A 13,035-nucleotide genomic window follows, 5' to 3' on the forward strand; every position below is an offset into this window, starting at 1 on the left:
AGTCACTGAAATAAGTAGAGAGAAAAGTGTTTGCTGAAAGAGCTAATACATAAGTCAACCTTCACTGGTACCAATGAAGGCTTCCCAGTTCAAAATTCAACACCCAGAAAAGGCAGAAATTTTAGCTTTAAATTAAGTTTAAATTTTCAGTTATCCCAGTGGACTAGGCATTTAAATTTGAGGAGTTCCCTGAGATTCCATATGAGAAAATGAAAAACATTAGCTTGTGGATTAACTTTAAAGAGACTGTAAGGAGAAAAACATATTTTATGACATGCCTCTTAAGGACTCCTATTATTTCAATGAATTTGTTACAGTTATAATATGCATGTGATAAAAAGGCATTATTTATTAAGAAATCTAAAATGTAATAATATTTCAATTATATAGTTTTAGAGAACCTTTCTTGCCCAACACTTTTCTGATAGCAAGTTGGACATCCTTGTTTCTGAGGCTATAAACCATAGGGTTTAGTAATGGAGTGACAATCGTGTATGTCACCGTCACCAGCCTGTCTTTGTTGGACACATAGTTTGCTGTAGGCCTCAGGTAGATGAAGGAAGCACAGCCATAATGAACAATAACAACACTGAGGTGAGAGGCGCAGGTGGAAAACGCTTTCCGTCTGCCCTCAGCTGAGGGAATCTTCAGGATAGTCCTCAGAATGCAGAGATAAGAAACACAGATAAACAGAAAGGGAACCACAAGTACAAGAACTCCACAAATGAATATCACAAATTCGTTAACATCTGTGTTGGTACAAGCCAGAAGAATGACTGGTGAGATGTCACAGAAGTAATGATTGACTTTGTTGGCGCTACAAAAAGGGAGGCTGAAAACTAAATTTACTACTGTAAGAGAGGCCAAGAAGCCACCAATTGCACAGGCAGCTGTCAGTTTTCCACACACCTGCCAGCTCATAAGAGTGGGGTAATGCAGAGGGTGACAAATGGCAGCATAGCGATCATAACCCATCACACCCAATAGCAGGCAGTTGGTAATGGCAAAACCAAGGAAGAAGAACATTTGAAGAGCACAACAGTTGAAGGAGATTGTCCTGGCCACAGAAAGTAGATTGATGAGCATCTTGGGTAGAATGACAAAGGTGTAGAAGGTCTCAGATGTTGAGAGAATGCCAAGGAAGAAGTACATTGGTGTGTGGAGGCTTTTATCCAGGTGGATGACACTGATAATGGTGACATTGCCACTAAGAATGACTAGATACAGAAAAAGAAAAACTACAAAGAGGGCCAGCTGAATTTCACCAAGGCTGGAAAAACCCAGCAACAGGAATTCGGTGACCATGGTGAGGTTTTCTGCCAAGATCTGCAAAGGGGGAAAGAAGTAAAACATATTCAGGTATGTGAATATAAGAATTTGGGGCATGCACTCCTTTGTTCCTTTCAGGTGGTGACAAAGAAGAATCTTGCCTTTTATTCACCTTTTCCGGTTCCTAACTACCTCTCATGTTCATTGGTTCATGGTCCCCTTCTTCCATCTTCAAAGTCAACAAAGTTACATCTCTTTCTCTGACTTTCTGATTCTCTCTCCCAATTTTAAGAACCCTTATGATTACTTTGGGCCCACCAGAATAATACAAGATAATATCTCTATTTTATTGTCAGTTGACTTTCCTTCTGCAGCCTTAATTCCTTGAGCTTGTATAATCTAACATATTCTCAGGTTCTGGTGATTAAAACATAGACATCTTTGGGAGCTCATTATTTGGCCTACTACAACAAGCAACAAAAAATCTAAAAATGATATTAAGAAAACAATTCAATTCACAATATCATAAAAAAGCTTAGTGTCAGATTTAACAAAAAAGTGTGAGACATATACAGAGAAATCTCTCAAACATTGCTGGGTTAAATTATAAAATATATGACTAAGTGAAGAACACCCATGTTCATGAGTTTAAAGATGTAATAAAATAAAGAGCAATTCTGACCAAATTGGTCTATGTAGTCAACATAATTCTTAACAAATCCCAGCAGGCTTTTCATCTAAAGGTTGATAAGATGATTATAAAATTTATATGAAAAGAAATCAGAATTGTCCAAATGTGTCTAGTTTAATCACTAAATAGAGGCTTTTGGAGCATTGTGATCCATTTAGTTGTCACCATTTTAGTCCTACTCTAGGATCTTTAAGTGTTTCTGGAACACATCACAGCTCTTTGAAGATTGTTGATAGAAACAATTGTAAGTTGATTATTGGCATTCTCAGGCTGATAAAGTTTACCACTCTAGTAATGCCCAGTTATATTTGTAATAATAATTAAAATAACCATAAACACATTTTACAAAAGAAGATATTATATACCTGAACAGAGGGTTGGGAGATAGGTTCTGTTGAGCTCAATATAGATGGATTGAATTAGGTTAATATCACTTATTCCCCATTTTGAACAGCAATAATGTAGACATTCAAGAAAAATGAGCAAACAGATTATGACTAATTATCTGTATTTATATGCAGAATAAGTATTTTCTGAAGTGACTAGAATTATCCTTATCACCTTCCTTCTTTCCTTACCCATCATCTTTATCTATAGACACACATGGAGTCCAGCATGCCTTAAATAAAACATGGTCCATTGTAGAGTCATTGAATTCTGATACATAAACTACTTTTAGGAAAAACTTTGTGTATGGTTTATGAAAAAATGAAAATTGGGGTTTGAAACTTACAATAGTTTTTACTGCAGTAAATAGTCAAAGCAATGTAGTATACCTTTGATTTTCTAGTAACAGTTAATTAAATCTTAGTATAAGAGAAGACAAGAATACTTTTTAGTCAGGTAGAATCCCATTAAATAAAATTAGCTTATATGAAATGTTTTCTAATTACTGCACATAAACCTCCCCTCAGGTTCTAACAGGTAGAAATAAGAATCTCTTCTCTCTGTCAATAGTTTCTTTTGCTGTGCAAAAGCTCTAGTTTAATTAGCTCCCACTTATGAATTTTTGTTTTTGCTACAATTGCTTTTGGGAACTTAACCAAAAATTCTTTGCCAAGGCTGATATTGAGAATAGTATTCCCCAGGTTTTCGTCTAGGATTTTTAGAGTTTGAGGTTTTACATTTAAATTTTTAATCCACTTTGAGTTAATTTTTGTATATGGTGAAAGGTGAGGGTCCAGTTTCTCTCTTCTGCAGATGGCTAGCCAGCTATTCCCACACCATTTATTGAATAGGGAGTCCTTGTTCCATTGTTTGCTCTTGTCAGCCTTGTTGAAGATCAGATGGTTGTAGGTGTGCAGCTTGCTTTCTTAGTTTTTTATTATGTTCCTTTGGTCTATGTGTCTGTTTTTGCACCAGAACCATGCTGTTTGGGTTACTGTAACGTTATAGTATAGTTTGAAGTTGGCTAGTATGATGCTTCTCTCTGGCTTTGTTCTTTTTCTTTAGGGTTACTTGGGCTATTTGAGTGCTTTTTTGGTTTCATATGAATTTTATAATAGTTTTGCTAGTTCTGATAAAATTACATTGGTAGTTTGATAGGAATAGCATTGAATCTGTAAATTGCTTTTGACAGTACGGCCATTTTAACAATATTGATTATTCCAGTTCATGAGTATGGAATGTTTTTCCATTTATTTGTGTTATCTCTGATTTCTTTGAGCAGTGTTTTTTAGTTCTCCTTGTAGAGACCTTTCTCCTCTTTTATTAGGTGCATTTCTAGATATTTTATTTTCTTTGTGGTTATTGAAATATAATTGTGTTCTTGATTTGACCCTCAGTCTAGACATTATTGATATATAGAAATACTACTGATTTTTTTAGATTGATTTTGTATCCTAAAATTTTGCTAAAGTCATTTATCAGTTCTAGGAGCCTTTTGGCAGAGTCTTTAAATTAGTTTTCTAGATATGGAATAATATCAACAATGGAGACAAATAGTTTGACATTTTCTTCCTATTTGGATGCCTTTAATTTCTTTCTCTTGCCTTGAATAGGAGTGGTAAGAATGGGTATCCTTGTGTTATTTCAGTGCTCAAGAATAGTTCCAGCTTTTGCTTGTTGAATATGATGTTGGCTGTGGATTTGTCACAGATGGCTCTTATTATTTTGAGATATGTTCCTTAAAGCCTAGTCTGTTGAGGGTTTTTATCATGAAGGGATGTTAGATTTTATTGAAAATTTTCTGCATCTATTGAGATGATCATATGAATTTCATTTCTAATTGTTTATGTCATGAATTACATTTATTGATTTTCAAATATTGAACCAGACAACCTACAGAATGGGAGAAAATATTCAAACTATGCATCAGACAAAGGCCTAATATTCAGAATCTTTAAGAAACTTAAACAAATCAAGCAAAAAACAATAAACCCCATTTTAAAATGTGCAAAGGATATGAACAGACACCTCTCAAAATAAGACATACAAGCAGCCATGAAACTTATGAAAAATGCTCATCATCAATAATCATCAGAGAAATGCAAATCGAAACCACAATGGGATACCATTTCACACCAGTTAGAATGCTATGAAATAAAAGACTTGTATCTACACATTGAAATGATCCATCACCCTTTCATCTTATTCATATTCATGACTATCCAAGTGCTCACAAACATTGATCAAAAACTGTAAAGACTAAAACGTATCTTACACATTTATCCTATATACTTAAAGAAGCATTAATTAAAACATTAATTTTTTAAGTTTAATTATTTTAATTTTTTTCCTTTTTTTTTTTTTTTTTTTTGAGATGGAGTCTCACTCTGTCGCCCAGGCTGGAGTGCAGTGGCATGATCTCGGCTCACTGCAAGCTCCGCCTCCCGGGTTCAAGCAATTCTCCTGCCTCAGCCTCCTGAGTAGCTGGGACTACAGGCACCTGCCACCACGCCCAGCTAGTTTTTTTGTACTTGTAGTAGAGACGGGGTTTCACCGCGTTAGCCAGGATGGTCTCGATCTCCTGACCTCGTGATCTGCCCACCTCGGACTCCCAAAGTGCTGGGGTTACAGGCATGAACCACCGCACCCAGCCTACTTAAATTTTTTTTAAAAAATATAGAAAACCTGTCTGTACATTTGAGCAAAACCATTGATCAGTAACAATAAAATCATATGAAAATCATATTTTTGAAAGCTCTTCCATATGATAATTTGAAAATACTATTAAACAAGTGTTGGGTCAAAGGGAAAATATAATGTAAAATAAAATAAGTTTTAGAAAATAATGTCAGCTATATATATTAGAAAATATGGCTAAATTTAAAGCAGTTATCAGAAGAAAGTTTATACCTTAATTCTTTACCTAAACAAAAATTTAATGATTTTTAAAATATAAAACATCTCAATGCCACCTAAACTGTTTCTGACCTATAATAGTAACTTAATAAATACATCTTTAATACATTTTAAATATCAGTTTAAATTTTCAACGGATACATTCAAAATTTATATGTTAATAAAATACAAAAAAATGTAAAGGATTAGAAAACATTGTATTACTGGACAGAAAATTTGAAAAGCTAAACTTAAACAATAATGAGATATTATCAAAGAGTATTAAGCAACAATTGGTATAAAATAAAATATTTATTTACAGAAAGGCACAATTAGAAATAATAGAAAGCAAACAACAAATGGAAAACTACCAAAAATATTCTTCAGATGTTAATATTAATAAAAAATGTATTACAAGCCGATGGAGAAAATAACAAACTTTGAAGAAGAAAACAGATAAAAGCATACAGTTTATAAAATAGAAATAGAATGCATCAAACATATAAAAATTTATGTTAAAAATATATTTTAACTTGAAGTGTATTTCAAATAAAGTAAAGTAGAGATATTATTTACACTCATCAAATTAGCTGTGGTGGTGTTATATGACTAGTAACAAAAAATTTACTAATAAGATTATAATTTGATTTTGTTTATGCCAAGCAATTTAGCAAAATATATCTACATCCTTGAATATATTTATCTAATTTATTCCAATATTCTATTTCTTAAAAGTTGCCTATAGAGATTTATATGTAAAAATGTATTTTTAATAAGGAAAAATTGAAAATTGTAACACAAACTAATAGTACTTGTTTTAAGAAAGGCAGGATTACTGTGTATTGAATGACAGTATGGAATCTAGAGGAAGGTAACTTGGCTTTGGGTCCCAGTTCTTCCATTGGGTGACTGTAACCTTAGACTATTTAACTTCGCTATATTGTAGTTGTCTCATCTATGAAACAGGCTGTGATTATTATTAAATGTATTAATTTTTATAGAGTGCTGAGAACAACACCTGCTACATAATAAGTGCTCTATCTAGTGGTATTATTTTCTTAACTATTATTAATTTTTTTTTGCTGGTCTCTTTGTCTTATAGGAAAATACGTTTTAAGACAGTGATTTTGAAACTTTATGTTTATTACATCACTGAGGTTATAGAATCAAATTAGGTTTCAACCCCAGCAGTTTTTAAATTTAAATGGAGAGCAGATAAAAGAAGAGAAGATTAAAATAAAGCATACCCAGTCTGAATAGCTCTTATTTAAAGCAAATATTTTATTTCAATTTGTGTATGTGTGCATGCATACTAGGTGTCAATTAAAATATATTTGTACTTTTTCTTGCAGACAGAACTACGAAAATAGAATACACACTCAATGGGCTGACCAACTGATTCATAACATCTTTATTGGAGAATGAACTTTCTTTTTCTCTCCAGGCCCCCTGTAACCCCTGTCTGGTATTTTCTACATGACTGATTCCTCTCTAGAGCCAGAACTATGGAATCTGAAGAGAATCTGTATTTCTTTAAAAAGAATAAATATCTTATGACACTCTTTATTTTTGTTTGCCTTTCCTCTCCTGTATCCAGCCTGAAGGGAGAAATTAGAAGAAACAAATTTATTCAAAGTAGGAAGCTGTAGGGTTTTGTTTGTTTCATTCTGTTTTTCATTTTTACCTCCACTCCTGTTGACTTGGGAAGGGCAGTTGGAGGAGATTATTTTCCAGAGTGATTTGGGCAGCAGAGATACAGGGGCCTGAGAATAGGAGGCATGGCATTGCGAACACAGAGAACAGCTAGGAGAAGATGGGAGAGGATAGGAGAATAAATGGTAAGGTGGGTGTTGAAACAGTTCAACTCAGAAGTGGCAGTCACAGAGACATTTAAATTTACATTGAACCAAGTACCTTCTTACTCAGAACCCTATAATAATCCCTGCAAACGTTGTAAAATTCCAATTTTCTTAGAAAGAAAGAAAGAAGAAAGAAAGGAAGAAAGGGAGAAATGAAGAAAGAGAAGAAAAGAAAAAAGAAAGAAAAGAAAAAGAAAGAAAGAAAGAAAGAGAGAGGGGGAGGGAGGGAGAGGGAGGGAGGGAAGGAAGGAAGCAGAGAGGGAAAGAGGGAAGGAGGGAGGAAGGGAGCAGAGAGGGAAAGAGGGAAGGAGGGAGGAAGGAAGCAGAGAGGGAAAGAGGGAAGGAGGGAGGAAGGAAGGAGGGAGGGAGGGAGGAAGGAAGGAGGGAGGGAGGGAGGAAGGAAGGAAGGAAGGAAGAAGGCAGGAAGGATAAAGAAAGGGAGGGAAAGGGAAGGAAAGAAAGGGAAGAAAAAAGGAAGGAAAGACAAGGAAAAAGACTGTTAGATCTCTCACAACACTGCAAACATTTATTCCAGTTCCCAGATTTTATCCCAATGTTTTAATCTTATGGAACTTCTTAGTTCACTGAACATGCAAAGAGCCATGTCTTATAACAACTATGCCTTTTCCTGTGTTAGGGCAGATCCTCTAATCTTTCAAATCACTTCCCTGTAAGCCAGGTTTCCAAGCACTATTTCAATTTAAAAACTATTTATTGTATACATTACTAAATCTGAGACACATTATTTGGTGTTTGAGATACAACAGTGAACAAACCAATGATCTTTACCCTTGTGAAACACTCATTCTTGGACTTCTTACATTTTAGATCATTCTATACAATGATCATTCTTACCTGGTACAATTTAAGCTCTTAGAATCAAAGACTATGTTGTTCATTTGACAAAAGTTTCCGTATCATGCACCAAACATTTATATACATCTCTCTAACCACATCAGCATCAGATTTTCTAGCAAGAACAAATATTCAAAATCTGACAAAATTATAATTAAGCAAATTAATACCTAAATAAATCATTGCAACTAATTTGTAGGTATTTTTCATGTAGTTGGTAAAGATACTTCCAGCAAGTGATCAAGGAAGCTAGATAAAAATTTATGTTATGAAGAAAGCACTCAAGATGGAATTCACATTCTTATTTCAGCATTTTCTTTGAGCAAATAAATTAATCCTCCTGAATCTTAGTTTTCTCTTCTGTAATATGGGATATTATAAAGATGAATGGACAACATAAGTAAAAAACGTAGCCCAGAACTATAAGAAGCCCTAATTAAATATTTCCTTCCTTTCTTCCTTCATTCCTTCTTAAGACTGGTGCCAGGGATAGCCTTTTTGACCATTCTGCAATATCTCTAATGTTCTTTTTTGTTGACCTTAAGATCTCAACTTGAGCATTATTTTATCTGCCCATCCAGCTACTTTTCCTATTACCACCTTCCAATCCTTTGCTGTCATGTATTTGTAGACTGCAATTTGAAGAAAATCTCAACAATTTCTGAATTAAACATAAGATAAAAGGCATAACTAGCTAACATCTTTAAAATGACATAAATATGTCCTAAGATTTTAGATAATTTAATTTCTGCAAGCAATCTATGGAATAAAGACCAAATCTCCAATATGAAAGAGTTTCACTTTCTTTAAAACACGAATCCTGGGGTACAGAGGAATGCAGTTGCCGTATATCTTAATCATGGCCCAGGCCCTTTAAGGAAAAATCTAAGTAATTCCCCAAAACTAGCATATTCCCAATATATTACACATCTTCCTGCTAGTCTCTTAAAATTTTTCAAGACAGCAACAAATGACTTACTACTTCGCTCCCCAGAACAGTGGTCATTGTGCCTCTTCTGTATGGGCTGGATCAGCTACAGCCCTAATGAGTATAATTAAGGAGTTTTTTTTCTGGTTCACATTAGCATCAATGCCTGCTTGGTAATTTTACTATCTAGCACCCTAGAGAGCCATGACCACATTGCTTCTGACACATTCTGCCCTCCCTCAATTAGCAACTATGATCCAAAGGGAAAATGCTCCTCAAGGCTTTTTTTTCCAAATAGATAAAGGAATAGACTCAGGAAATTCGTTGGTTTCCTATTTTAGATCCTTTGGTGAAGTGACTCATTACAAATCTAGAAGCTACTAGAAATACAATCAGCAGAAAAACCTCCCATGGGCTTCCTCCTATAGTTTCTGATTTTTGCCCTTTTTCTGGAGACAAGAATGTTCACTCCTTAACTCAAGCCTCTATTTCAAGGGAAGGAATATATTTTGAGAAATGGCAGAGCAATGGACTGACAGGTTCTTGTAGATCCAGCAGTGACAGCAGCAAGGAGCAAATATGGGAAATGAGGCAGAGTGTGGGAGAACTCAGTTATAGTGCCCAGAGAGAGCATTCATGTATTTATCTATTACAAAGTGTAGTTTCAGTCATGAACTGTGTTGTGTTTAGGCGATCTGAGTTCAAATAATTGGTAGTTTTTAACCTTAAGAAATTAACCCTCCGGCCAGGCACAGTAGCTCACGCCTCTAATCCCAGCACTTTGAGAGGCCAAGGCAGGCGGATCACCTGATGTCAGGAGTTCAAGACCAGCCAGGCCAACATGTGAAACCCCGTCTCTACTAAAAATACAAAAATTAGCCGGGCATGGTGTCAGGCACCTGTAATCCCAGCTACCCAAGAGGCTGAGGCGGGAGAATCGCTTGAACCTGGGAGGCGGAGGTTGCAGTGAGCCGAGATTGCACCATTGCACTCCAGCCTGGGTGATAGAGTAAGAGTCCATCTCAAAAGAAAAAAAAAAGAAAAAAGAAAAATATTAACCCCCAGAGAAAGAAACATAGAAAGCAGCGACTGCTGCACATTTCGATGGGGGATTATGTGAGATATGCATATGTCGCTATAAAGAAATACGGAAAATAAATACAAATTGGATTATGGAGGTCAATAACTACTTAGAGGTGGTTATGCTTGAGTGAAGTTTTGAAATCTGAGTAGTGGGTAGACAAATAATAAGAAATCATAAATTTTCAGAAAATACATGTAAAAGTAAAGGGCATGAAACAATGTATTTTATTGGAACAACAAGTACTTTGGTAGAATTTTTAACAAAGAGTTAAAATGTACCTTCAAATCTGTTAGAAACTATTGAAAGTTTTATAACCTGGGACATTATTTAATTAGATTTTTATTTTAGAAAGATGATGATGACGATGATAATAAAAATCAACATTAAAATAGTGCTCAGTATATGCCAGACAACTGTTGTAAGTGTTTAACACATATTTTCTAATTAACCATCACAACAACCCTAAGACTTCCCTGGCAGCAGTGTGAAGAATGGATTGGGGACCAAAGGACTTGAAGTTTTTGCAGTAATCCAGAAAAGACAGGATGATCCTGTAAAAATAGAAAAGGAATGTGATTGAGGAACTTTCAGCCAGCGGAATCTATAGGACACAATGGGTGGTATGAGGATTAAAAAAAAAAAAAGTGGTGAAGATGACTTCCATGTGCTTGGCATGGTTGCTAGAATGGATGGAGTTAATATTGACCAAGATAAGGCATGAAGGTGGCAGACCAAGATTGGGGGGGGGCACATAAAATTGCAGGACAGTGATGGCCATTCATAAAACAGATATTTCTGTTATGCCAGGCACCATACAAGGAACTGGGTCAACAAAGTTGTGTCTGGTACATAAACCCATGCTGTCAGTAAATTCAAATTCATTCCAGAGAGAAAGCAGAAAAAGAATTTATACCCCAAAAGCTCAGGTAATTGAAGCCAGAATAGACAAATGGGATTACATCAAACTAAAAACTTCTGCACAGAAAAAGTAACAATCAAAAGAATAAAGAGACAGCGTATGTAATGAGAGAAAATATTTGCAAACCATATATCTGATAATGGGTTAACATTCACAACATGTAAAGAACTTTAAAAACTCAATCATAAAATAACAAATAACCCAATTAGAAATGGGCAAAGAATCTGAATAGACATTTCCCAAGACATATAAATGGACAGTAGGTAGCTAAAAAAATGCTCAACCCCACTATTCATCAGAAAATGCATATTAAAACCACAAAGAGATACCGCCTCACACCTGTTAGAATGGCTATTATCAAAACGACAAAAGATGTAAAGTGTTAGGGAGGATTTGGAGAAAAGGGAACCCCTACACACTGTTGACAGTTGTAAATTAGTACAGCCATTATGGAACTCAGTAAGGGGTTCCTCAAAAAACTCAAAATATAACTACCATATGATCTTGTAATTCCACTACTTGATGTATATCGATATAAAGTCAGAATGTCAAAGAGATAGCTGCACTCCCATGTTTATGTAGCATTATTCACAATAGTCAAGATGTGGAATCAACCTAAGTAAGTGTCTATTAATGGACAAATGTATTAGGTTGGTGCAAAAGTTATTGCAGTTTTTGCCATTGAAAGTAGTGGCAAAAAAAAAACACAATTACTTTTGCACCAACCTAATATAAGAAAATGTGGTATACATACACAGTAAAATATTATTCAGCCATATAAAGAAAGAAGTCCTGTTTGCAATAAGATGGATGAACCTGGATGATATTATGCTAAGTGAAATAAGCCAGGCACAGAAAGACAAACACCATGTGATCTCACACATATGTGGAATCTAAAAAAAGTCAAACTCATAAAAGCAGAGAGTAGAATGTTGGTTACCAGAGGCTGAAATTGGGTGAGCAGTTGAGGGGAGAGTTTTGAAGATGTTTATCAAAGGGTACAAAATTTCAGTTAGATAGAAGAAATAATTTTAAAAGCTCTATTGCATATCTTGATGACTATAGTTAATAATAATGTATTATATACTTGAAAATTGCTAACAGTAGAGTGTAAGTGTTCTCACCACAAACAAATAAGTACATGAGCTAAAGGTATATGTTAATTAACTTTAGCCATTCTACAATACATATGTATATCAAAATATCATGGTTTTTTTGTATTTTTTAAATTTTTTTATTTTATTATTATTATACTTTAAGTTTTAGGGTACATGTGCACAACGTGCAGGTTTGTTACATATGTATACATGTGCCATGTTGGTGTGCTGCACCCATTAACTCGTCATTTAACATTACATATATCTCCTAATGCTATCCTTCCCCCTTCCCCGGACCCCACAACAGTCCCCAGTGTATGATGTTCCCCTTCCTCTGTCCATGTGTTCTCATTGTTCAATTCTCACCTATGAGTGAGAACATGCGGTGTTTGGTTTTTTGGCCTTGCGATAGTTTGCTGAGAATGATGGTTTCCAGTTTCATCCATGTCCCTACAAAGGCCATGAACTCATTATTTTTATGGCTGCATAGTATTCCATGATGTATATGTGCCACATTTTCTTAATCCAGTCTATCGTTGTTGGACATTTAGGTTGGTTCCAAGTCTTTGCTATTGTGAATAGTGCTGCTATAAACATACGTGTGCCTGTGTCTTTATAGCAGCATGATTTATAATCCTCTGGGTATATATCCAGTAATGGGATGGCTGGGTCAAATGGTATTTCCAGTTATAGATCCCTGAGGAATTGCCACACTGACTTCCACAATGGTTGAACTAGTTTACATTCCCACCAAAAAAAAAAGTGTTCCTATTTCTCCACATCTTCTCCAGCACCTGTTGTTTCCTGACTTTTTAATGATCGCCATTCGAACTGGTGTGAGATGCTGTCTCATTATGGTTTTGATTTGCATTTCTCTGATGGCCAGTGATGATGAGCATTTTTTCATGTGTTTTCTGGCTGCATAAATGTCTTCTTTTTTTTTTTTTTTAGGTAGATTTTTTTCTCTGTATTTTATTAAAAACTATAAATTGATATGGATATTTATAGTTTCCATTCAATAATACATAGTATATATTCTACACATATAACA

The 13,035-nt window shown here is 34.9% G+C and overlaps 1 protein-coding gene across 1 annotated transcript; it reads right to left on the reverse strand.

Annotated features, from left to right (window-relative positions):
* Positions 1 to 329: 329 nt before the first annotated feature.
* Positions 330 to 9,068, reverse strand: LOC100984126 (olfactory receptor 10R2). The gene is made up of 2 exons (XM_003820999.5): positions 8,936 to 9,068; positions 330 to 1,326 (listed from the first exon to the last, which is right to left on the reverse strand). Exons 1-2 carry the CDS (start codon positions 8,960 to 8,962, stop codon positions 379 to 381), a joined length of 975 nt encoding a protein of 324 aa, XP_003821047.5. The 5' UTR covers positions 8,963 to 9,068; the 3' UTR covers positions 330 to 378.
* Between the last annotated feature and the right edge of the window lie 3,967 nt (positions 9,069 to 13,035).

The sequence above is a fragment of the Pan paniscus genome, chromosome 1 (assembly GCF_029289425.2).
Source record: "Pan paniscus chromosome 1, NHGRI_mPanPan1-v2.0_pri, whole genome shotgun sequence".
NCBI classification, from domain to species: Eukaryota; Metazoa; Chordata; class Mammalia; order Primates; family Hominidae; genus Pan; species Pan paniscus.